Source organism: Oncorhynchus keta, chromosome 9 (assembly GCF_023373465.1).
Source record: "Oncorhynchus keta strain PuntledgeMale-10-30-2019 chromosome 9, Oket_V2, whole genome shotgun sequence".
Taxonomy (NCBI): Eukaryota; Metazoa; Chordata; class Actinopteri; order Salmoniformes; family Salmonidae; genus Oncorhynchus; species Oncorhynchus keta.
The window spans coordinates 12,132,259-12,159,587 of record NC_068429.1 but is presented as its reverse complement, the minus strand read 5'-3'; the positions used below and the strand labels follow the sequence as shown (position 1 = coordinate 12,159,587).

The window sequence follows — 27,329 nt, the reverse complement described above, 5'->3', positions numbered from 1 at the left end:
TCAGCGTGCACTGCACACTGCCAGACATAGGAGTCGCTAGTGCGCGACGGGACAAGGACATCACAGCCGGCCAAACCCCCCACTAACCTGGACAGCGCTGGGCCAATTGTGCGCCGCACCATGGGTCTCCTGGTCGCGGCCGGCTGCGACAGAGCCTGGACCCAGAATTTCTAGTGGCACAGCTAGCAGTGCCTTCGGGGAGGCCCCGATTTCCCCATTCTAACATTCAAATGAACAGTAACTGGATGCCTGTCTACCTGCTTTATACAGCAAGCCACTGCCACATGACTCATTATCCGTGGGAGTCAACCACTTTGGTGAACGGGGTGGTGCACCTAACAAACTGGCCACTGAGTGTATATCCTGTACATATGACAACCATAATGAATGAATGGACCCACAGTCTCTCTGTTCACAGGCCCCAGCCCAAAGACAACACAGTGACTGGCTGTCCTTTCTGCCTCCTACGGCTGCTGTTCTATGCCTTTGTATGGCTCACAAAGAACCGTGGAGGAGCCAAAGCAAATACATGCCGTGCACCACCACTGCATATTTCCACTCTGCACTCTCTCTGTGAGTCCTGATTTTCTTGCATCAGGTAAACCACAAGGTTGGCATAAGTGGGTGTAGAGATTATATGAAATCGTCTGTTTGATAAACTCTCAAAACCCTTTAATCCCTTTCTAATTTCTGCACCTCTCAAGATTAGTGCTGTATACCCTGCTGTTTGGAATTGACTTCAAACAAGACCCAGCTATCGTTTTACTTCTCAACAAGGGTGCCAGCTGATCTGGTGGAGCACAGTTTGTGGCGATTTTAATGAATATTGCCAAAATGAATTAAGATATTACATTTACATTTAAGTCATTTAGCAGACGCTCTTATCCAGAGCGACTTACAAATTGGTGCAAACACCTATGACAACCAGTGGAACAGCCACTTGCATCTAAATCTTGTTGGGGGGAGAGAAGGGGGGTGAGAAGGATTACTTACCCTTACTTACCCTATCCTAGGTATTCCTTGAAGAGGTGGGGTTTCAGGTGTCTCCGGAAGGTGGTGATTGACTCCGCTGTCCTGGCGTCGTGAGGGAGTTTGTTCCACCATTGGGGGCCAGAGCAGCGAACAGTTTTGACTGGGCTGAGCGGGAACTGTACTTCCTCAGTGGTAGGGAGGCGAGCAGGCCAGAGGTGGATGAACGCAGTGCCCTTGTTTGGGTGTAGGGCCTGATCAGAGCCTGGAGGTACTGAGGTGCCGTTCCCCTCACAGCTCCGTAGGCGAGCACCATGGTCTTGTAGCGGATGCGAGCTTCAACTGGAAGCCAGTGGAGAGAGCGGAGGAGCGGGGTGACGTGAGAGAACTTGGGAAGGTTGAACACCAGACGGGCTGCGGCGTTCTGGATGAGTTGTAGGGGTTTAATGGCACAGGCAGGGAGCCCAGCCAACAGCGAGTTGCAGTAATCAAGACGGGAGATGACAAGTGCCTGGATTAGGACCTGCGCTGCTTCCTGTGTGAGGCAGGGTCGTACTCTGCGGATGTTGTAGAGCATGAACCTACAGGAACGGGACACCGCCTTGATGTTAGTTGAGAACGTCAGGGTGTTGTCCAGGATCACGCCAAGGTTCTTAGCGCTCTGGGAGGAGGACACAATGGAGTTGTCAACCGTGATGGCGAGATCATGGAACGGGCAGTCCTTCCCCGGGAGGAAGAGGAGCTCCGTCTTGCTGAGGTTCAGCTTGAGGTGGTGATCCGTCATCCACACTGATATGTCTGCCAGACATGCAGAGATGCGATTCGCCACCTGGTCATCAGAAGGGGGAAAGGAGAAGATTAATTGTGTGTCGTCTGCATAGCAATGATAGGAGAGATATGGCAGTAATATTACATAATCTCAAAAATAAGTAGGAAGAGTGGAGGCTGGTGGGAGGAGCTATAGGAGGACTGGCTCATTGTAATAGCTGGAATGGAATTAATGGAACAGTCAAACACGTTGTTTCCATATGTTTGATGTGTTTGGTACCATTCCATTGATTTCATTCCAGCCATTTCAATGAGCCCGTCCTCCTATAGCTACTTCCATCAGCCTCCTCTGAGTAGAAAACGTTCCGGGGAAGTGTCAGCAGACTACAATATTAGCACAATGAATAGTGAGTTACAGACACTTAGGAAGTGAAATGGCTACAACAATTCACTATGTATAATAGATAACAGGCCAGTCGTGTAATACAGTACCTTTCACCTCACATCAGACTAAAATACATTTTAACTCACATTAGGCAATAATACCAACCAGAAGCCATGAATTACAGGCAGCATCCGCATTGAGTTAAAGGCTTGAGCTGCCGATTTCAAAGAGCTAGACACTAACCAGAACGCTTATAAGAAATCCCGCTATGCCCTCCAACGAACCATAAAACAGGCAAAGCATCAAATCCTACTACACCGGCTCTGACGCTCATCGGATGTGGCAGGGCTTGTAAACTATCACTGATTACAAAGGGAAAACCAGGCACGAGCTGCCCAGAGCCTACCTGCCTTCTATGCTAAATGCCTTCAATGCTCGCTTTGAGGCAAGCAACACTGAACCATGCGTGAGAGCACCAGCTCTTCTGGACGACTGTGTGATCACGTTTTCCATAGCCAATGTGAGTAAGAGCTTAACATTCACAAGGCCGCAGGGCCAGACGGATTACCAGGATGCATACTCAGAACATGTGCTGACCAGCTGGCAAGTGTCTTCACTGACATTTTCAACCTCTCCCTGATCAGGTCTGTAATCCCTATATGTTTCAGGCAGACCACCATAGTCCCTGTGCCCAGGAACTCCAAGGTAACCTGTCTAAATGACTATCGCCCAGTAGCACTCACATCTGTAGCCATGAAATGCTTTGAAAGGCTGGTCATGGCTCACATTAACACCATCACCCCAGACACCCTGGATCCAATCCAATTCGCATACTGCCCCAACATATCCATAGATGACGCAATCTCTATTGCACGCCACACTGCCCTTTCCCACTTGGACAAAAGGAACACCAACATGAGAATTCTGTTCATTGGCTGCAGCACAGCGTTCAACACCATAGTGCCCTCCATGCTCATCACTAAGCTAAGTATCCTGGGACCAAACACTCCCCATAGGGCGGTGCACAATTGGCCCAGCGTTGTCCGGGTTACGGGTGGGTTTGGCCAGGGTAGGCCTTCATTGTAAATAAGAATTTGTTCTTAAACTGACTTGCCTAGTTAATAAAGGTTCAATTTAATAAGCAACAACATAAAAAAGGACATTCAGAGACTTGTCCCGAAGCAACTCCTGCGTTGTCTTGGCTGTGTGCTTAGGGTCGTTGTCCTGTTGGAAGGTGAACCTTTGCCCCAGTCTGAGTTCTTGAGCGCTGTGGAGCAGGTTTTCATCAAGGATCTCTCTGTACTTTTCTCCGTTCATCTTTCCCTCAATCCTGACTAGTCTCCCAGTTCCTGCTGCTGAAAAACATCCCCACAGCATGATTCTGCCACCACAATGCTTCACCGTAGGGATGGTGCCAGGTTTCCTCCAGATGTGACGCTTGGTATTCAGGCCAAAGAGTACAATCTTGGTTTCATCAGACCAGAGAATCTTGTTTCTCATGGTCTAAAAGTCCTTTAGGTGCCTTTTGGCAAACTCCAAGCAGGCTGTCATTTGCCTTTTAGTGAGGAGAATGCCACTCTAGCCACTCTGACATAAAGGCGTGATTGCTGTTGAGATGGTTGTCCTTCTGGAAGGTTCTCCCATCTCCACAGAGGAACTCTGGAGCTCTGTCAGAGTGACCATTGGGTTCTAGGTCACCACCCTGACCAAGGTCCTTCTCCCCCGATTGCTCAGTTTGGCCGGGAGGCCAGCTCTAGGAAGAGTCTTGTTGGTTCCAAACTTCTTACATTTATGGATGATGGAGGGCACTGTGTACCCTTCCACAGATCTGTGCCTTGACACAATACTGTCTCTTATCTCTATGGACAATTCCTTCGACCTCATGGCTTGGTGTTTTCTCTGACATGCACTGTCAACTGTGGGACCTTATATAGACAGGTGTGTGCCTTTCCAAATCATGTCCAATCAATTGAATTTACCACAGGTAGACTCCAATCAAGTTGTAGAAACATCCCAAGGATGATAAATGGAAACAGGATGCACCTGAGCTCAGTTTCAAGTCTCATAGCAAAGGGTCTGAATATTTATGTAAAGAAGGTCATTTCTGTTTTAAATTTTTTATACATTTGCAAAAATGTTTAAAAACCTGTTTTTTTTTCGATTTGCCATTATGGGGTATTGTGTGTAGATTGATGAGGATTTTTTTAAATTTAATCCAATTTAGAATAAGGCCGTAACATAACAAAATGTGGGAAAAGTCAAGGGGTCTGAAAACTTTCTGAATATACTGTATGTTTACTCATTGTTTATCTATCATTACTTTTATTATTACGTGTTTTGCTTTGCTATAATTTCTATATTTTCTTTCTCTCTGCATTGTTGGGAAGGGCCCGTAAGTAAGCATTCCACTGTTAGTCCTCTCCTGTTGTTTACGAAGCATGTGACGAATAAAATTATTTTAATTCCAAAGACCACACAACCATGGTGTTAACCTACCGCAGACTTTCTTTGTGACATTGACACGTCTACCAATGGGGAGGTCACAAGATCTCAGCTGCACAATCATTTTGGCCTGGAGCCCGTTTACTTACAGCCAACAAGCAAATATGGTGTCGGCAGCCAACACAACTTGTTGTAATTGCCCGATAGAGTATCCTACATTACATGGTTTCCAAATTCAATTATTTTACTTCTGAACACGTAGGAAAGTGTTGAATTGTTGCTTGGAGAGTAATGACTGTTCAAATGACTGTTCAAAGTCTGGTGTGCTCAAAGAAAATAATAGGTGTGTCTTGTGATGCTGTAGACTTGGAACAATCCAACTATAACAAATAGAGACGGACAGCCTTTACTTGCGTATTAAAAGGAGAGTAATGGCAGACCATTTGTAAGTTACTAGATCCACGTCATGACTTGGGTGGAGCTGCATTCATTCTATTGACTTTTTTGACCACAATCCAAGTCTAAGTCATTTGTTTTATTTGCACATACAATGTGTCAACATATCCGGCGCCTTATGATATTTACCATATCAGCTTGCCACTGAAAAGTACAGACAGAGTTTGCTTTCCAAATGGCACACTATACCCTTTATAGTGCACTACTGTTGACCAGGGCATTCAGGGCTATGGTCAAACGCAGTGTACTATATAGGGAATAGGGTCCCATTTGGGACACACATAGTGAGTCCTGTGCAGGCATGACATAATAACATCAGGTGTTGACAGTGGAGACAGCCATTTACGTCTTATACGAGGGCGTGGAAGCAGAATCACTCTTTTGTCAACAATAGTTAGCCCCACTTAACCCTTCTAACTCACTGTCACTGATGTCTTTTCACCAAGGTGATTGTGTACCCACCTGCCTGCCAGAGGAAGCGTTGTCCATCTCTAAGCACCTCCACAGCAGACTGTCAGTGACTGGGCAATGTCAACATCTGGAGAAAGAAGTAATGTGATGTACACAGTGCATGATATAACATTGATCAAGTTTCATCTTCCAAATCTCAATAGCTCTGCCGTTTGAGTATTCACTTACCTGTTATCATTCATCCATTCACTTACCTGTTATCATTCATCCATTCACTTACCTGTTATCATTCATCCATTCACTTACCTGTTATCATTCATCCATTCACTTACCTGTTATCATTCATCCATTCACTTACCTGTTATCATTCATCCATTCACTTACCTGTTATCATTCATCCATTCACTTACCTGTTATCATTCATCCATTCACTTACCTGTTATCATTCATCCATTCACTTACCTGTTATCTCTCAGCCATTCACTTACCTGTTATCTCTCAGCCATTCACTTACCTGTTATCTCTCAGCCATTCACTTACCTGTTATCTCTCAGCCATTCACTTACCTGTTATCTCTCAGCCATTCACTTACCTGTTATCATTCATCCATTCACTTACCTGTTATCTCTCAGCCATTCACTTACCTGTTATCATTCATCCATTCACTTACCTGTTATCATTCATCCATTCACTTACCTGTTATCATTCATCCATTCACTTACCTGTTATCTCTCATCCATTCACTTACCTGTTATCTCTCATCCATTCACTTACCTGTTATCATTCATCCATTCACTTACCTGTTATCATTCATCCATTCACTTACCTGTTATCATTCATCCATTCACTTACCTGTTATCATTCATCCATTCACTTACCTGTTATCATTCATCCATTCACTTACCTGTTATCATTCATCCATTCACTTACCTGTTATCTCTCAGCCATTCACTTACCTGTTATCATTCATCCATTCACTTACCTGTTATCTCTCAGCCATTCACTTACCTGTTATCTCTCAGCCATTCACTTACCTGTTATCTCTCAGCCATTCACATGGGGTGTGTTTGTATAGGACATATTAGTGAAGGGCTAGTGAAGTATGTCCACGTGATGCAAAGGTTTCAAAAGGGTAGATTTTGTTCCCATTCCAACATTCTCTCACAGATGTGAAATTAGTGGAGTCTGCTGAGGTTAGGACGACTCATAATAATGGCTGGAAAGGAGCGAATGGCATCAAACACATAGAAACCATGTATTTGATACCATTCCACTCATTCCACTTCAGCCATTACCAACTGCCCGTCCTCCCCAATTAAGTTGCCACCAACCTCCTGTGTATGAAATGCTGGCATGTCTATTCTGCGCTACCTCTGGAGGCCGCATGGAAATGTGATTTTCCCAATGTGGTTGAAAGGCCATTTTTCCGATTTAGGCCGTGAAAAAGCACTTGCCTTTCACTGGAGTCTGCTTTGGAAAGCATAATGAATAAATTAACCCTTGGATTCAAAGTAGATTCAAATATGTGTCTCTCAACAAAAAGTTGAGTTCCTTTTAAAAGTGTTATTTCCAAAGTTGCAAGTGTTTCTACGACAAACCTTAGTTAAAAATACACTTTCACCCCATACATACTTGCATTTTTTGGGTTGACAACCAAAGTTATTTTGTTTTATTTTTGTTTTAACTGAAGTCATACAAAGCTATTTGGGGCGTCAAGAAATGTCCATGTATGGACGAGAACAAATTGATATTGGGCACGTCTTTTCCACAGGCATATTCAGCATGGTGCATCTATAAATGTATCAAATATAATCTGGCATATGAACATTCTGCCCTTATCATTACATTAAACAACGTCTCTCATTGAAAGAAAAAAACTACTTTGGTGACCTTGACCTCATTGTTTGGGAGTTTAGCGAGCGGCCTGTCCTACTAGGAGCGCATAGTTATTATATGCTTGGAACAGCATGTCATCACTCACACATTCCTGCTGGAGGCACATATAACTGTGTACCACATAGCTATGGAAAGACTGACCATTGATCACTTGACGTTGAAGATTAAACATGTACATTATACTGAGCATTAAACTTAGAGCAGATTCAAGCTGTTGTTATAGGTTTGTAATAGTTTAATATACTGTTTGGCTGTGGAAAGTGGAGTGGGATAGTGGTGTACAGACATTGTGCCTCTGGTAAGCTACCATTGATTTGGAGTGGGCTGGGAGGACGGTTCACCAGCTTTTGTTTGGAGTGTCAGCCAGACCCTATAAACATGGGATGATGAATTGTTGCCTGGTCTAAAGCCAAAGTGAATGGCTAAATAAACCAGCAGGTTCTGTAGGACAGCCAAGTCTAAAAACATCCCCAAAGTGAATGCAGAGCACCCTGTAAGGAAATAAATTATGATTAGATCTCATAGAAATACTGAACCTGCTAGTGGTAGTATAAGAGGCAGCTGATCAAATGTGTTGTGTTTGACAAAACACTACAGCTCAAAATGAACAGAAGCTCATGAGGAAAACTAGGACTTTGATTGGTCATTCATGTGCATTAGCCGCCACTCGAATTGAGTCACAGTACAGTTCAAATTAGACCGCTCTTCTCTCTTTGGATAATGCAGCACTTATCTGCCTTCCTTTCAGGTATTACTCCATGAGAATATACTACTAGAATCATTCTCATTTAAAAGGCTTGTGTGGTAGGTTTTGTGTTTGCAGGGTACACTAAAGCTTCACTCCATTTTAAAACAGGATTTGTACAATGAGTGTAGGGTATTAGAACATATTACAATTATTTAACAGAAATATAACATATTTCATCTAAAAGCCAAACTTATTTTCAACAAAGGCTCTATATAACCGGCAAGAAGGTTGGTATTTGATAAGAAATGTAGGATTTTCAAGCTATTTGAAGGTATAGAAATGTTGTTCATCATTAAGTTATTATTTCCAGGACGCATTGTCATTAAAATCATTATCCTCATAGATCAACACTACCCTCTTGTGGAAAGGAGAACACATGGCACTAACAAAACACACCAATATACAATTATGGCGACGAAACATGGGGGAAGTTCGATAATAATGTGGGGTTGCTTTGCTGTGTTTTGTACTGGGGGCCTTGAACGTGTGCAAGGTGTTTTGGAGTGCAATGTTCAACCCAAAAACTGGGTCTCCATTGAAAATTGTGGGTCTTCAAACAGAACAACAGCACCCAGGAATGGTTCAAGAAGAAACGCTATAGGTTTTTTTCTTGAATTACGGTGTGGCATTTGGGCGTGGCATTTGGGCGTGGCCTTTGGGCATGGCATTTGGGCATGGTATTTGGGCATGACATTTTTGGGCATGGCATTTGGGCATGACATTTGGGCATGGCATTTGGGCATGACATTTGGGCATGGCATTTGGGCGTGACATTTGGGCGTGGCATTTGGGTGTGGCATTTGGGCGTGGCATTTGGGCATGACATTTGGGCATGGCATTTGGGCATGGCATTTGGGCATGGCATTTGGGCATGACATTTGGGCATGGCATTTGGGCATTTTGTAAAAAATGAACTGCATTTTTCTACATTTGTATGTATTTAAATGTTTTTGGGTAAATCTGTCCATTCTAAATCAAATACTTTAGCTTAATGACTTTAAATCATTTGTACCATTATGATAACATTGTGTCACCAGTAGAAGTAGTAACACCAATGAGACAATGGAGGGCACAAACACTCAAAGGTCATCAAACCTTTTCAAAATTATTTACAAAAGTGATGATTCATAATTTTGCAAGGAATGTTGTTTCCCTTCATTGAAATTGACTTTTACAATGTGATCAAATCAAGGGAAAGCACTTTACCACCACAATTCAAGAATGACCCTGGATTGTTCTGGAGTGGCGAACGATGAGACCAAATCTGAATACTATCGAAAACCTATGGCCAGATCTGAAAATCACAGTTGATGGAAGGCACCCACTCAAACATTGAAGTATTGGAGCAGTTTCCAGCTAAAGGGAGGGCCAAGTGCAAGATCATTAATGATGGCTACAAGAATGGGCATCATGCACCCCAAAAATCCAAGGGAGCACAAAGCAGGTGAGGATGGCTTTTGCCTGCCTGCTAGAGCCATAAAATGTGTGCTTAATTCTATGTCGAAAGTACAGTGAGCTACAAAGGTTTTGGGACAGTGACACATTTCTTGTTGTTTTGGTTCTGTACTCCAGCACTTTTGATTTTGAAATGGTAAATGTGAGGTTAAAGTGCTGACTGTTTATGGTACAGGAAGGTACTCATGAATCCTACCTACTTCATTGAAAACCAGGGTTGGAGAGCCTTTTAGCCACAGTCCAATACAAATGTGCTTTGATGCCATCTGAATATGTGTCCTGTCCTCAACTGAAAGTTATTTGTTGAGTGGATTTCATACACACAAGAAAGAGTCGACGAAACACCTTTTACATTTCTTGTATTCATCAGGTTTCCTTATTCCAGCAAAAATGCAAGAGCAGCCACTTACTACGTGCAGTAAGGTCGTAACAGTCAGGATTCCAACATTCTTCCATCTATCCACTAACATTATCAACCAAAAATACTTGTGATATCTGTATACAAATTATCCAGTGCTAAAAGTTTGTTTAAATCATTAAAAAAACTTCACTCAAAGACAAAAAGAAAGGAAAAAAAGGTGATGAAAAGCTAAAGATGTCATTACATTTACATGTGTAGGTACAGTAGTAAGACAGTGACAGGAAATAAAACAACATGCTTGTTATAGTAAAGGACATACTGTGTGACCGTGTGAAAAATAACTTCTTATAACTATATACAAAATTACTAAAAACATTCCAACAAATATACAATATTATCAACTGGCACTTCAGTGAGTTCTTCAGCAACATTCTTAACGACGGTTTCTAGTTCTCCAGTGTGATCAGAAAAACAGATGTACAGCTAAAGCCGATGAAAGTAGTTTAGAGTTATCAAAAATATATTAAACTTGAAATAATATTTTCCATTACTGAAATACAGTACCATGACAATTAAATTTAAAAACAACACATGTCTCATGAAATGACTCGATCCACCCTAAGCCTACTGGGGTGTCTCCAGAAGACCTAGTAGTAAACAAGATGATTATGAAATTCTATAATGAAATTAAGTGAAGAATCAGAGATGACTGCCAATTCCATAGACCAGTGCTATATTGAAGAAAATGGCTCTTCCAGCCCTTCAGTACCTATGTGTTCTGAGAAAGACCACACCCACCAAATAATATTAACAGAGACATAGTGAGCTCCAGAAGTATTGGGACAGTGACACATGTTGTTTTGGCTCTTTACTCCAGAACTTTGGCTTTGAAATTATACAATGATTATGAGGTTCAAGTGCAGACGACTGTCGATCTTCTATTTGATTTGAGGGAATTTATCCATATCGGGTGAACCGTTTAGAAATAACAGCACTTTTTGTACATAAACAACTCCCCATTTTAGTGGACCAAAAGTATTGGGATAAATTCACTTGTGTATTAAAGTAGTTTAAAGTGTATTATTTGGTCCCATAATCGTACCATGCAATGATTGCATCACACTTGTTTGTTTTGATTGTGTTTCAGATCATTTTGTGCCATATTAAAATGCTTGGTTAATAATGTATTGTGTTATTTGAGTCACTGTTATTGTAAATAAGACTACAATGTTTCTAAACACTTCAAATGTGGATCCCCCGTGATTACGGATAATCCTGAATGAAATCATGAATAATAAGGAGTTAGAAACTTAAAATCACAAATATCATTCCCCAAAGACATGTTAACCTCCACCTTATCTCAGTTCACTGGTTATGATGGCAACACCCACCCGTAGCACGCGCTGCAGCAGGTGTATCTCACTGATCATCCCTAAAGCCAACACCTCATTTGGCCGCCTTTCATTCCAGTTCTCTGCTGCCTGTGACTGGAACAAATTGCAAAAATCGCTGAAGTTGGAGACTTTTATCTCCATCACCAACTTCAAACATCTGCTATCTGAGCATCTAACCGATCGCTGCAGCTGTACATAGTGGGGCGGCAGTGTAGCCTAGTGGTTAGAGCATTGGACTAGTAACCGAAAGGTTGCAAGTTCAAATCCCTGAGCTGACAAGGAACAAAATCTGTCGTTCTGCCCTTGAACAGGCAGTTAACCCACTGTTACTAGGCCGTCGTTGAAAATAAGAATTTGTTCTTAACTGACTTGCCTAGTAAAATAAAGGTAAAAATAGTCTATCGGTAAATAGCCCACCCAATTTTCCTACCTCATCCCCATACTGTTTATATTTATTTACTCTTTTGCACACCAATATCTCTACCTCTACCTGTACCATCTGATAATTTATCACTCCAGTGTTAATCTGCAAAATTGTAATTATTCACCTACCTCCTCATGCCTTTTGCACACAATGTATTTGGACTTTTTTTTCTCTACTGTGTTATTGACTTGTTAATTGTTTACTCCATGTGTAACTCTGTGTTGTCTGTTCACACTGCTATGCTTTATCTTGGCCAGGTCGTGGTTGCAAATGAGAACTTGTTCTCAACTAGGCTACCTGGTTAAATAAAGGTGGGGGGAAAAAAAGAAAAAAAACATTACAATAATAGGAGAGGTTAGCATTTCTGGGGGTGTGATATTTGTGCATCTGTAACTTTCATCATTATTCACTATCAATAATCATGGTAGCATCCACATTAATGTAGAAGTGTTTAGAAACATTATATTCTTCATATTTACAATAAAAGTGACTCCAAAATGACAATACATTATTTACCATTAACTTCTATTGGGCACAAATAATCAGAAACACAACCAAAACAAACAGCAAATGCATTCAACAAATGTGTAGTCACAAGCTTGACGTAATCATTGCGTGCTTTGAATATGTTACCAAATACTAAACTTGACTACTTTAATACACGTGAATTTGTTCCAATACTTTTGGTTCCCTAAAATGGCATGAAAATACACTCACATTTTTAGCTGACAGTCTGCACTTTAACCCCAAAGTCATTGTATCATTTCAAATCCAAAGTGCTGCAGTACAGAGCCAAAACAACAACAAAAATTGGTCACCGTCCCAATACTTTTGGAGCTCACTGTAAATGGCCAATTGAAATGCATGACGGTAAAATAAAATAAAAATCGGTGTTCACATGGGCCTCCCGAGTGGTGCAGCGGTCTAAGACACTGCATTGCAGTGCTAGAGGCGTCACTACAGACCCAGGTTTAATCCGGGGCTGTATCACAATCAGCTGTGATCGGAAGTCCCATAAGGCGGCGCACAATTGGCCCAGCGTCGTCCTGGTTAGGGGACGGTTTGGCCGGGGGTGCTCTACTTGGCACATCACGCTCTAGCGACTCCTTGTCACGCGCCTGCAGGCTGACCTGGTCGTCAGTTGAACAGTGTTTCCTACAACACATTGGTGCGGTTGGCTTCCGGGTTAAGCGGACGGTTGCTAAGAACCATGTTTTCGGAGGACGCATGACTCAACTTTCACCTCCCGAGCCCATTGGAGTTGCAGCGATGAGACAAGATCGAAAAAGGGGGTAATTTGTGTTTCATTTTTTAAAACCAATTTAAACATGGCACACACATTTCTAATTCTACCTGTAGTGACCAATTCTATGGACCTGTTATGCATGATAATTTCCATTCACTGTTTAATTGGCTAACACAAGCTGCCCTTTATGGATTCCTAGCATCCTCTTCTTAGTTTAACAGTAGTTTCTACTATACTTCTCTTCTTAGTTTAACAGTAGTTTCTAGTATAGTAAGTCAAATTGGCAACACTATTCCATCTATTGCCACTTTACCCCTGTGAATTCTATTCTCATTGACCTGCTGTGGAATAAGTTCCAAACACTGAAACACACATAATCCTCCCTGTCTCCTGGCCACACTGTAGAGGTCAGACGTGCAGAGTCAGAGGTGAGAGTTAGGTCCTAAAGCTCCAACTCCTTTGGAAAGGCTGGAAGGGTTTCTTTAGGGTTAGCAGCATGAGCTGAGGTTTGAGCCGTGGTGCTTTCTCTGGTAAGACAGCAGCCTTGCTCTCCGCTGTGGGGAACCGCCTGCGGTAAATCTCTGGATAGGACTTCTGGAACTGAAGAATGATAAGACGATTAGTTTACAGAGCGCCAGTAGGCTGGACTTTGATCAATCCTGCCCTAGCAAAGTTAATATAGGGAAAGAGTTCTTCTTCGAGTGTACCTGCTTGAGTCTCTTCCTCTTGTCCTTGGCTGAGAGCTCAGTGTCGGCGATGAGGCCCTCCAGCAGCTCCTGCATGGGCCCCTGGGAGCTGGAGACTCTCTGCTCCTCAAACTCTGCCCTGCTAATCTTCCTGCAGTACGACGGAGACACCAGGGAGGCGTCTGTATCGGCACCGGCATACTTTATCTGGGGGTAGAGAAAGTGAGAGATGAAAAATACTTATTGGTCTGGGGTTGATAGAGGGAGAGGCTGTTAAGAATCCTGCATGTTCAATGAAAATCCATAGAGATTGAGTTGATGTAACTGGTAGGTAAACGTAAATATATAAAAGTGATCATAGTATAGTAAGTCATGACATTATATAGCTGTTATTAAATTATCAGTCGCACTTGAACCCAGTATAGTGAAAAAGCTTGAGAAATCAAACAATCACCACCACATCAAGGGTGAAACAAAAGCACACCCTTTCACATATCAACATACACCATTTGACCAGGGTCGTGTTCATTAGGCACCAAATTTAAGAAAACGGGCCTAAAATGGATAGGAATTATCTGGATTTGTCCCATGAGAAATGCAAATGTTCTTTTTCCGTTGCGTGCCCTAATGAACACGACCCAAGACAGGCTGTCGGTGTACTTTCTCTGGGTTTGTAAAAACTATACTATGACCGAGTCAGGCTGACCTGTACCCTCCTGAGGTGGGAGAGGTGATCATCCACATGTCTGTGCAGGTTAGAGGGCACCCTGAGGACACTGTCGTGGTGCTCCATCATGAAGGTGACCAGCTTGGTGGCCAGAAGCTCATCCAGGTCCACCTCCTCTGCAGAGCCCAGTATGCAGCGCGAGAATGTCTGCACCATCTGACCACGAACAACGAGTGGGGAGTGAAAACAGAAAAATACAGTCATTTACTATGAAGAGCTTTGAAACGTAGTGGGAAAATCCATATAACTTGCAGCCCTCCATAACAACGATGGACTCCACCGCAGACTCCATAAGTTACGATGGAAAGTAGTTTGTACCAGGGTGCGTGTTGCTATGGCATCGTTAAGCGGTGGAAGGGCGGGGTTCTGGCAGACCCTGGCCATGAGGCGGAGGAGCAGCTGGAGTCTGCGGCGGTTGGCCGGTGGCAGGAGGAGGCTGCACACCTGGAGGGCCTCTGCTGCCACCTCTTTCTGCTGCAGCAGACCTGGGGGAAGAGATTGCTTGAGGTACACAGGACCTTCCCTGGCATTGCATCTGTCTCTCATGTGGTTTTGATACAATTTTGTTGGACTGTTTATTACAAACCAAATGGTCCACGATTGTTTGCCCAATTTAAATATGGTAAGGCGAGGCTACAGGAAGGGTTCTGTGTGGCCCTGAAGTGTTCCGTTTGCATTAAGCCACATAACAGTCACAGCGCTTCCTCTTCTACCTCACAAAGTGGCTATAGATCCGATTTTATATATTTAACTGATAACAGAAATAATGCAATGCTTCCTCTTCAGGAGTAGTGGTGTTTTCTACTATCATTGTTGTAAGTTGACACATTACTCACTGAGAATGTTGACAAAGACTTCATAGAGCTGGAAGGTCAACAGGGGCTCTTTGAGTCTCTGGAAGTACTCAGCCACCGTCCGCAGCACATCACGCTCAAAGCCTGGGTACATGGGCTGCTTGGTCTCCCTACCGTTGGGCCCTAAAGAAGAGAGAGATTTAAGCCTAACTGTATATACAAAACAAGAAGACCCAAAGCAAACATGAGCAGATGTTGTGTCTTGCCGTATTGGTAAGAGCACAAAACCTTACATACTGCAGCTAATTAGTAACAAAGGTGAACCCAAAGCAGATGTCTAAATGATAAGAGGGGAGGTTTATTATCAGTATAGCTTTACTCACAGTTGGCTAGGCACTTCATTGCTGATAGAACCCAATAGGGCATGTCCTCTAGTAATGCAAAACATGAGAAAATATCAAATAAAGTTAGGCTAAATTCTAAAATATAGTTTTAGTTATTAATGTTAATCTTATACAGTAATAGTCATGAGCAATGTTACAGAATGACTGCAAAAGTTACATACCCGCTTTGTTCTTCACAATAACTATTCCTGTTTTATTGACACTGAATACGTTGTGAATTATATGCTTTGCATTCACGTGTTTGGGATCCAACACTCCATCCATTGTCTTCAGACCCAGCACTCTCTGCAAACTAAAACGGTTGTAAAAGGAAAAGCAACCACACACACACACACACACACACACACACACACACACACACACACACACACACACACACACACACACACACACACAGCGTGACCAACAAGCGCAAGTCCATGGTGTGTGGTGGTGTGTGGTGGATAGCTAGCTACGTACTGTGCGATTGTCATTTTTTTCCAGATTTGGTCGACTTGCTTGGGGGTGATGTCACTCCTACGTATGATTTTACACTCGTGCACCTCTCCAATGGCTATGCTGTGTCTCTTGTTCCACGTCTCTGAGTTCTGAGGAAAATCCAAAACATAGAAAACTATATAATATAATAATAATATATGCCATTTAGCTGACGCTTTTATCCAAAGCGACTTACAGTCATGTGTGCATACATTCTACGTATGGGTGGTCCCGGGAATCGAACCCACTACCCTGGCGTTACAAGCGCCATGCTCTACCAACTGAGCCACAGAAGGACCAACTATGACACCAATGTAACCCTAAAATACTGTATTTTTGTCCTACTGGGACCACCAATACAAAAGATATATGTACAAATAACTTAAGTCACGTTGGATACAAGTGTCTGCTAAATGGCATACATTATATTATTATTAGTACATTTTAACATGTTTCACAGTTTCTGAGTGAGTATAATAATAATTACTACATATTGTTGTGCCATCTCTAAAATAAAATAACAATTTAAAAAAGGTCAGTGAAAACAGCAACAGCTAACTGTAAAGTTAAACAGCTTTACTAGCCCTTGGCCTCTCTCAGTATCTCTCACCAGGATCAGAGACTTCATGGGGATTTTCTCTGGCTGTGGCAGTTCCTCGTAGTCGTCCCAGCGGATGAGGCGGGGCAGGTCGCAGTTTTCTGACAATGGGGTCCGCTGGGGCAGGGGCTTCAGGGGGGACGTAGGAGGGAACCTAGGATGACAGAGAAGGAAAGTTAGGGGTATGAACAAATGAGGACAGACAACTCTGACCGGCAGCCCTTCCACACATTCATGCACATTTAAGGACCGCAGGCGTTCAGATGTCTTCATCTGCTCAATATCTCCTTAGACCACATAAAAGCAGACAGGGTCATTTCATGTCCTGTGTGCATTGGCCCTTTTTTATATATTTTTTAAACCCCGTTTTCTCCCCAATTTCGTGGTATCCAATTGTTTTTAGTAGCTACCATCTTGTCTCATCGCTACAACTCCCGTACGGGCTCGGGAGAGACGAAGGTTGGAAGTCATGCGTCCTCCGATACACAACCCAACCAAGCCGCACTGCTTCTTAACACAGCGCGCATCCAACCCGGAAGCCAGCCGCACCAATGTGTCGGAGGAAACACCATGCACCTGGCAACCTTGGTTAGCGTGCACTGCGCCCGGCCCGCCACGGGAGTTGCTGGTGCGCGATGAGACAAGGATATCCCAACCGGCCAACCCCTCCCTAACCACGCTATGCCAATTGTGCGTCGCCCCACGGACCTCCCAGTCGCAGCTGGTTACGACAGAGCCTGGGCGCGAACCCAGAGTCTCTGGTGGCACAGCTGGCGCTGCAGTACAGCGCCCTTAACCACTGCGCCACCCGGGAGGCCGCATTGGCCTTTTTTGACACATTATTTTGCCTGCCTACTTCTCTCATAGAGCGGCAGGTAGCCTAGAGGTTTGGAGCGTTGGGCCAGTAAACAGACTGGGTGAAAAACAAATTGTATCTGTCGATGTGGCTTGAGCATAGCACCTAATTGCTCCTGTAAAAAAAACACTTTTGATAAGAGCGTATGGTATATTACCAAAATGTAAATATGCAGCAAAGTAGTCAGCCATGACACCTTAGTACCATGAAAGGCAATGACATTGAAAACACACACATCCCAATAACAGGACATCATCACCTGTAGACTTGACCACTGTCCTCAAAGTCTTCTTTACCATAGCGGCCCTTGACATCCTCAACGACGTGGTTCTTCATGAATTTCCTGAGCAGTTGCAGGGTCTGGTACCGGGACACCTCTGGCCCAAAGTTATGGTTTCGCTTCAGCAGCTCATGTAGCCAATCAACGGCCTCAGATCCAGTGAAGCTGTTGTCATAGCTACGGAAGTATGCCCAGTGTCTTTTCAGAGGCATGCCTCCACGGAAGAGCTTGATAGTTTCATTCCACTGCAGGACAGAGATCCATTCAAGAGTTTTATTTAACACATAGTGTTAATAATGTGCTATGCTGACGATTTACATCCTGTTTATTAACAAATAGTCTAGCCAGTAACGCCACAATCTCTACTTTCACATGGGGCATGTCAAATATAAGCCTAAATAACAAAGTAAATGCATATGTAAATACATGCAGGGATATCAGTGGCTTACAATTGGCTCATCCATTCCCCTCCCTTGTAACTATTCCCCAGGTCGTTGCTGTAAATGAGAATGTGTTCTCAGTCAACTTACCTGGTAAAATAACGGTAAAATAGAAATACATTAAATAAATAATGCCCATTGAAGCTTAGGGAGCACATACTCCTCAGTTTAATACATGAAGCAACAGCTAGAGTGCTAGATCTCTCTATATACACAAACAGTACCAGTCAAAAGTTTGGACACACCTACTCATTCAAGGACTTTTCTTTATTTGAACTATTTTATACATTGTAGAATAGTGAAGACATCAAAACTATGAAATAACACTTTAAAATTGTTAAATTTAACCTTTATTTAACCAGGTAGGCAAGTTGAGAACAAGTTCTCATTTACAATCACTACCTGGCCAAGATAAAGCAAAGCAGTTGACACATACAACAACAGAGTTACACATGGAGTAAAACAAACATACAGTCAATAATACAGTAGAAAAATAAGTCTATATACAATGTGAGCAAATGAGGTGAGAAAAGGGAGGTAAAGGCAACAAAAAAAGACCATGGTGGCAAAGTAAATAAGATATAGCAAGTAAAACACTGGAATGGTAGATTTGCAGTGGAAGAATGTGCAAGGTAGAGATAGAAATAATGGTGTGCAAAATAAATAAATAAATAACAGTAGGGGGAGAGGTAGTTTTTTGGGCTAAATTATAGATGGGCTATGTACAGGTGCAGTAATCTGTGAGCTGCTCTAACAGCTGGTGCTTAAAGCTAGTGAGGGAGATAAGTGTTTTCAATTTCAGAGATTTTTGTAGTTCATTCCAGTCATTGGCAGCAGAGAACTGGAAGGCGAGGCGGCCAAAGGAAGAATTGGTTTTGGGGGTGACCAGAGAGATATACCTGCTGGAGCGCGTGCTACAGGTGGGTGCTGCTATGGTGACCAGCAGGCTGAGATAAGGGGGGACTTTACCTAGCAGGGTCTTGTAGATGACCTGGAGCCAGTGGGTTTGGCGACGAGTATGAAGCGAGGGCCAGCCAACGAGAGTGTACAGGTCGCAGTGGTGGGTAGTATATGGGGCTTTGGTGACAAACGGATGGCACTGTGATAGACTGCATCCAATTTATTGAGTAGGGTATTGGAGGCTATTTTGTAAATGACATCGCCAAAGTCGAGGATCGGTAGGATGGTCAGTTTCACAAGGGTCTCTAGAAACATCATTGAAACCAGGTGATATCATCGCATGTGTGGGTTGTGGAACTGAAAGGTTGGATAAGGTATAATGAGCAGGGCTAGAGGCTCTACAGTGAAATAAGCCAATAAACACTAACCAGAACAGCAATTGACAAGGCATATTGACATTAAGGAGAGGCATGCTTAGTTGAGTGATCATGAGGGTCCAGTGAGTAGTGAGGTTGGTTGGGGTCACGGCGATTCAGACAGCTAGCCGGGCCATCGGTAGCAGATAGCAGCCGATAAGACAGCTAACAATTAGCGGGCCGCAGATGGGCGTTCAGGTAACGTTGTGACGGAGGGGCCAGTTGGATAACTCCCTCGGGCAGATAACGTCAGTAGTCCAGTCGAAGGCCAGGTGGGGCTCCGCAGCGGCAGTAAAACGGGTCCGGATAGGTGATTGTAGCCCAGGGGTGGCTGATGGAACTCTTCAGCTGACTAGCTCCGGAATAATTCATGTTTGCTCCGGGATCGACGTAAGCCAATAGTCACACGGATAGCAGCTAGCTAGCTGCGAGATCCAGGTGTAAATATGGAATCAATGTAGTAACTAAAAAAAAGTGTTATACAAATCAAAACATATTTTATATTTGAGATTCTTCAAAGTAACCACCCAAAGTAGCCGTCCAACTCATCCCAAACCATCTCAATTGGATTGAGGTCGGGTGATTGTGAAGGCCAGGTCATCTGATGCTGCATTCCATCACTCTCCTTCTTGGCCAAATACCCTTTACACAGCCTGGCAGTGTATTGGGTCATTGTCCTGTTGAAAAACAAATGATAGTGGGACTATGCGCAAACCAGATGGGATGGCGTATCGCTGCAGAATGCTGTGGTAGCCATGCTGGTTAAGTGTGCCTTGAATTCTAAATGAATCAACGACAGTGTCACCAGCAAAGCACCCCCACACCTCCTCCTCCATGCTTCACGGTGGGAACCACACATGCAGAGATCATCCGTTCACCTACTCTGCGGCTCACAAAGACGCGTTTGGAACCAAAAATCTCAAATTTGGACTGATCAGACCAAAGGACAGATTTCCACTGGGCTAATGTCCATTGCTCGTGTTTCTTGGCCCAAGCAAGTCTCTTCTTATTGGTGTCCATTAGTAGGAGTTTCTTTGCAGCAATTCGACCATGAAGACCTGATTCAATCAGTCTCCTCTGAACAGTTGATGTTGAGATGTGTCTGTTACCTGAACTCTGAAGCATTTATTTGGGCTGCAATTTCTGGGGCTGGTAACTCTAATGAATTTATCCTCTGCAGCAGAGGTAACTCTGGGTCTTCCTTTACTGTGGCGGTCCTCATGAGAGCCAGTTTCATCATAGTGCTTGATGGTTTTTGCGACTGCACTTGAAGAAACTTCAGAAGTTCTTGAACATTTCAGGAAATTAGTTATACAATTGCAACCTTTTCTCTACGCCCCATTGCAAAATCTGTAGAACCACAAGAAATGAACTTTAAAATGTAATTTTTGGGGGATGTGGGTACTCAGACCCCCTGTGGCCCCTCATGGTGAGTTACATTTTTTTGTGGGCCCCATTCCATCAAAGTTGCCCATCGCTAGATCAAGGTAATATACTGTAGCTAGCTAGATGTCGCCACATCAAAAGAAAGCTGCATAGTAACTATGCCTAAATGGAGGACTCTCACGTCTATGGCTAGTTTCCCAGACAGATTAAGCCTAGTTCTGGACTAAAAAAAAAACACTTCAATGAGATTCTCCATTGAGCACTAGGACTAGGTTTAATCATTGTCCGGGAAAATGGCCGATAATGTACAAGGATTTAGACTCATGATGGCACATCTTAGTTTAGTTTAGTTAATTTTTTTATTTTTACAGGGACAGTGCACATTAATCAACGTTTCAGTAAAAGTGCCGGTTTTAGCCAGCCGGCTAATTTTCAATCGCAGTCCCTGGGCAGGTTATTAAAAACAATTACAATATAGACAATAGCAACATAGAACAAGCAAAACATAGCAACATAGGACAAGCAAGACATAGCATACAGACAGAGCAACATAGGACAAGCAAGACGTAGCATACAGACAGAACAAAAAGCAGCAAGACAGATCTTCAAGACCATGTGTAAAAACTATACAAATGGTAGATGAAATTAGACAAAACAAGTCAAGGAAATGCATATTTTAGGCACTTCATCTATCAGGCTTTTATAATATGGGCATTAGGCTACAATTTAAATCAGTCCGTGACCATGTTCATTCCCACTACTAGTTAGAAGCAAAACCATTGTTTATAGTGTTTATTTCCCGTCCCCTGGGTTATTAGACTGGCAGCAATTAAAGTAATCTCCACAAAACAGTTCATTGACCTTCTGTAAATTAGGGTTAGAGACAATTTTGTTGTTCCATTTAATTCTGTGGTTAGACATGTCAATACAAATATGACAGTCTGCAGTTAATGGCTGTTGGCCAGGGGGTATCTAACCGTGGTAACGTTGGTTGGAGATTCGCCAGACATTCGGACCTTTAAACTTCAATAGCTCACGAACGTTTTGAGCTGCATAGCTCAGGTTAGGCTCTTTATAAAAAAATATTAAAAAGGTATACAACATTGCACAGGTCTTATTTTTCCGATTTTGATCAGTTTCATAATCACATGGCAAAGGACAATGCAACTGGTTGGGGACCGTCAACAAAGTGCATGATCACAATATTACAATTTCAATAGCTCTTCAACCACGTGACTTACCAATCTTATTTCCACTTTGTATTATTCCTTATATAGAGAGAGGCGTGTTGCGCACACTTTAGTTCTCATAAAACGATTCCTAGATTAAACATATGTTGTTTTTTTTTATCCCTTACAACTCATCAGTTCCTTTAATATGTGATGTGGACACCTCAAACCAACTTTGGAATGTTCAAATGGACAATTGTTGATTTTCTTTTACATTAATTTATTAGTTACATTTTGGCCTTTGAATTTCAATAGCTCCTTGATCACATGACCTAGGCACTTCAAATCAACTTAGGAATGTTTGTATTATTCACAGGGTAGGGACACACATTGCATGGCTGCCATGAGTTTCACACAAAAGTAAGACTTTCTACTCTGCAAAGTTGGGCCGCCAGGTTTTGGGCATTCTGAATAGTATTGTGTTGAACAGTTTATCAGATTGTCACCTCTTATTTGGACTAATGCAATGCTCATCTCTATAGCCTCTCTGTCAACCCTCTTCAATATGTTCACAATTCTGTTGCTTCAGTGCTCACCCAGAAGGGTACACCATTTTGGCATCACCATTATGTCTCAATCCATTTGCAGGCATTCTGATGGGCTGGCATGGGGAGGGAAAATTCTCCCTCCTCTGGGTCCTTACCTGACGTCATGGTATAAAGTAAGGCTGCAGACTGAAGCGTTGGATAAGTTTGCAGGCAGGCTGTATGCAACTTCTTACCATTGTGCATATTATCTGAATGCTTACAAGACATTTGTTCACTCTATCCTTGGATCCTTAATTTCAAACCACTGGGACCCGAAAATTCCCTAATCCACACCAAAACCTGGGAAAACATCCACTCTCCACCAACTCCCCTGCTCACCTACAAACCTCTCCATGTCCTGGCTTTTTCTTACCGCTCTGACATGCTGCACACCTAAATACCTTCCTTTTCACCCCCGACACCAGACTCCTGGCCACTGGGGACCTTGTCTTCAGTGACTTCAGCTCAGCTGCAGTCCTCTGAAACTCCTGGAACATCCATCATCCATTTGCATATTTAAAACCAGACTGACAAACCATCTCTTCAGACAACACCTATGTTACACTCCAATAATAACCCAGTCCCTTGTTAGATGTTTTGACTACAACCAAAACGTGATAATTTTACTCCAGTGCTGGTCTGCTGGCTTCCTGTTAAGGCTCAATGTTTTACTGTTAACATACAAAGCATTGCATGGACTTGCTTTTACTTCACTGATTTGGTCCCACCATACATATCTACAGTACATATGTTCAACAGTCATAAGACGAAGGCCTCCTTATTGTCCCTAGAATTTGTAAGGAAACAGCCGGAGGCAGGGCTTTCTCCTATTGAGCTCCTCTTTTATGGGATGCTCTGTCGATCCATGTGAGAGACGCAGACTCTGTCTCAACCTTTGTCTTTACTGAAGACTCGTCTGTTCAGGAGGTCCTATGATTGAGCGTAGTCTGGCTCAGGGGAGCAAAAGTGAACGTGAAGTCACAGGCGAGAGGAACCACCCTTGCCGGCTCCCCACTCTCTCTTGGGATTCTCTACCTCTATTACGGAGTCTGTGTCACTGGTTTGTTCATGCTGTCCTATGTTTTCCCTATAAGGACGCATCACGTCATGCCAGGCTTTGCTCGCTACACTCGACTCCCTTGGGTGGGTTGAGTCACAGACGTGATCTTCCTGTCCGGTTTTGCTTACCCTAGGGTTAGTGCTGTAGGGGAGATCTTCCCGGGCTATACTCGGCCTCGTCTCAGGGTAGTAAGTTTGTGGTCTGTTGATTTCCCCTAAGTGGTGTGGGAGCTGTGCATTGATGTTTATCCTGCTTGATTGGCCCTGTCTGGGAGTCATTTTGGACAGGGCCATTGTCGCCCAACCCCCACCCGTTTCAGTCTCAAGTATATATCCTACAATAGCCTATGTGCCGGGGGTCTAGGGTCAGTCTGTCCAATCTGGTGTACTGTCTGATCTTAGGATAGGAGAATTTGAGGAAGCATGCCTAAGGCCATACCGTACACAAGATAGGCATGCACTCTCAAATTCTCCTATCCTATCTGGTGTACTGTGTGAAGGCTGATTTCATTACCTCAGCTGACCCTCAACTGAGAACAGGTAGAGAGGTTCAGCATTTTCAATTACTTAGGGGGTATTACAGACAGAAGGCTCAACTTCACTGAAAACAAAGTACATTTGACACTTTCCTGCTATGGAGAAGGAGGCGCCACAACGTAGTTCCCACGATCCTGCAGAGCTATTACACCTGCCACCTGTTACATCAAGCTGAGGAAGCCAGTCTGGGGTCTGCTGTCTGAGGCAACCTGTTACATCAAGCTGAGGAAGTCAGTCTGGGGTCTGCTGAAGTCAGTCTGGGGTCACACTTTGGATGGTGTATCAATACACCCAGTCACTACAAAGATACAGGTGTCCTTCCTAACTCAGTTGCCAGAGAGGAAGGAAACTACTCAGGAATTTCACCATGAGGCCAATTGTGACTTTAAAACAGTTACAGAGTTTAATGGTTGTGATAGGAGAAAACTGAGGATGGATCAACAACATTGTAGTTATTCCACAATACTAACCTAAATGACAGAGGGGGGAAAAGGAAGCCTGGATAAAAATATTCCACAATATGCATTCCGATTGCAATAAGGCACTAAAGTTTTAAAAAATTGTGGCAAAGAAATTACCTTTATTTCCTGAACACAAAGCGTTGTGTTGGGGGCAAATTCGACAGAGTACCACTCTTCATAGTTTCAAACATGGTAGTGGCTGCATCACGTTATGGGTATGCTTGTCATCGGCAATAACTATTTTCAATTATTTATTTTTTTAAATAAATGGAATAAAGCTAAACACAGGAAAAATCCTAGAGGAAAACCTGGTTCAGTCTGCTTTCCACCAGAAACTGAGACAAATTCACATTTCAGCAGGACAATAACCTAAAACACAAGGCCAAATATACAGTGGAGTTGGTTACCAAGGCGACATTGAATGTTCCTGTATGACCGAGTTACATTTTTTACTTAAATCGACTTGAACATCTATGGCAAGACTTGAAAATGGCTGTCTAACAATGATCAACCAACTTGAATAATTTTTTAAAAGAATAATGTGCAAATATTGTACAATCCAGGTGTGTAAAGCTCTTAGAAAGCTACACCGAGAGATTCACAGCTGTAGTCGATGCCAAAAGGTGATTGATTATAACATGTATTGACTCAGGAATATGATAACTTCTGTATTTCATTTAATATATTTTCAAAAATTGCTAAAAACATGTTTTCACTGTCATTATGGGGTATAGTGTGTAGATAAATGGGTGAGAGAAAAAAAATCAATTTAATCCATTTTTAATTCCTGATGTCACAAAATGTGGAATAAGTCAAGAGGTATAAATACTTTCTTAAGGCACAGTGTATATATATATATATATATGAATATAGGAATCATTTGAGAACTAAAGGGTGTACAACATGCCTAGGGAATACTACAAAGTTGAAATGAGGTTGCTAAGTCAAATTGAAGAGAGAGTCATTTTAAAGTTTCAAATATTTATATAAAATCATGAAAGCGCTTTTTGCGGAAAATCAAAGGGTGAACAATGTATTTCCCTACATGTTAACATTCCAAAGTTGGGTAGAGGTGTCTAGGTCACATGGTCAAGGAGCTATTGAATTTTAAGTGAATTTTAATAAATATACATTTAAACATAGAGATACTTTTTTGAGAGAACTAAAGGATCAATCAATCAAATGTATTTATAAAGACCTTTTTACATCAACCGATGTCACAAAGTGCTGTACAGAAACCCAGCCTAAAACCCCAAACAGCAAGCAATGCAGATGTAGAAGCACGTGCCTCTATAGAAGGTATGAATCAAAGGGTGCGTTCATAAATTCAATCTGGCTATGTACTCAGGTTTCAGAGAACTCATCTGAGTGTGCCAGAGCGCAGAACTACTGATGAATTTACGAACGCGGAACACCCGTTGAATATAGCCGGTGTCTGTAAACTTCGGCAAAAAATATTAAATTGTTGCCAGCAGCACAGTTAGTCACCAACGCTCTGGATAACCAGCTCTGCTAGGGCAAGTAAAATGGTCAGTGAGGTATTCTCTCATTTATGTCTGGAAGGAGCTATCAAGCTCGCTAACTTTAGCCAGTTCGCTTGGGTGGTTGACTGCTGTTGAGGTCAGAAAGCTCAGATCAACCCTACTCCTCAGCAAGATCGTACATGGTGCTCTAAAATCCCGAGAGCGAAACGCTCTCAATTTAAGAACGGACAATCTGACAACGCTCTGAATTTATGAATGCCTAGAGCGCACTCTGGCACTCCAGAGTGGATTTACTAACGCACCCAAAGTTGAAATGAGGTTGCTAAATCATGTGGTTAAAGCTATTGAAACGTGAATGTTGTGATCATGCACTTCGTTGATGGTCCCTAACTAGTTGCCTTGACGGTGCCACAGACTGCCTACACTTTTGCTGTGTGATTATGGGACTCCGGTCGGGGAATTGGGAAAGTAAGACCTGTGTAAAGTTGTACACATTGTTTCTTTCACAAAGAGCCTAACCTGAAGTTCTGACTGGCAAAGATACAAACTTTACCACGGTGAGAAACCTTGCCAGAGAGCACTGGACAGCCCCGGAACGTTACTTCAACGCTAGCCAGCCAAGAGCAATATCAATAAATAGTTAGCGTTAGCAAAAAAAACTGTGTTTTATCCGATTAAACGACAAGAAGTCTTACAACATAACCAACAAGCCATTTGGTAAATTAAGATTGCCTATGCAAATTACCACAATACTGGCTAGCAAACATTACTAGCATCGGACATAATCAACTCACCAACTTTGTTGCCCTGTATGGACCCGGTCCGATCATTTTACCTTCCATTCTGGTCCAATAACACACGCAAAAGTTACACAACTTTCATAAACGAGAGAGTCTACCAAATATTAATGCAGACTATAGTTACTGCTGAAAACATAACATGCCATTGAGAAGTTAGCCTAGCTACGCCTCGCTGACCAACTTTGAATCTCGAGAGTCACATCTGAGCAATGCGATTGGAGCAGAGACAAGCGAACCCGGTCACATGATACGATGTCCAAATATGGACATACTGTAGCTATGCATTGCATTTGTTTTAAAAAAGTAACAATTT

At 42.8% G+C, this 27,329-nt stretch overlaps 1 protein-coding gene across 1 annotated transcript; it reads right to left on the bottom strand.

The window, feature by feature from the left end:
• Window positions 1–9,872: 9,872 nt before the first annotated feature.
• On the bottom strand, window positions 9,873–27,249 carry LOC118387270 (DEP domain-containing protein 1B-like). Its single transcript, XM_035775451.2, has 11 exons — window positions 27,011–27,249; window positions 17,757–18,022; window positions 16,654–16,795; window positions 16,026–16,153; window positions 15,728–15,858; window positions 15,546–15,593; window positions 15,205–15,345; window positions 14,687–14,853; window positions 14,348–14,524; window positions 13,663–13,848; window positions 9,873–13,555 (listed from the first exon to the last, which is right to left on the bottom strand). Exons 1-11 carry the CDS (start codon window positions 27,056–27,058, stop codon window positions 13,391–13,393), a joined length of 1,599 nt encoding a protein of 532 aa, XP_035631344.1. The 5' UTR covers window positions 27,059–27,249; the 3' UTR covers window positions 9,873–13,390.
• Between the last annotated feature and the right edge of the window lie 80 nt (window positions 27,250–27,329).

Bases quoted from the DNA above. Each gene is read 5' to 3' on its own strand.
- LOC118387270 (XM_035775451.2), bottom strand. From the start codon at position 27,058: ATGGAAGGTAAAATGATCGGACCGGGTCCATACAGGGCAACAAAGTTG. The intron at 18,023-27,010 runs GTGAGTTGATTA...TCTGTCCTGCAG, and splicing joins CATACAGGGCAACAAAGTTG to TGGAATGAAACTATCAAGCT. The intron at 15,594-15,727 runs GTATGTAACTTT...TTGCATTACTAG, and splicing joins TATTGTGAAGAACAAAGCGG to AGGACATGCCCTATTGGGTT.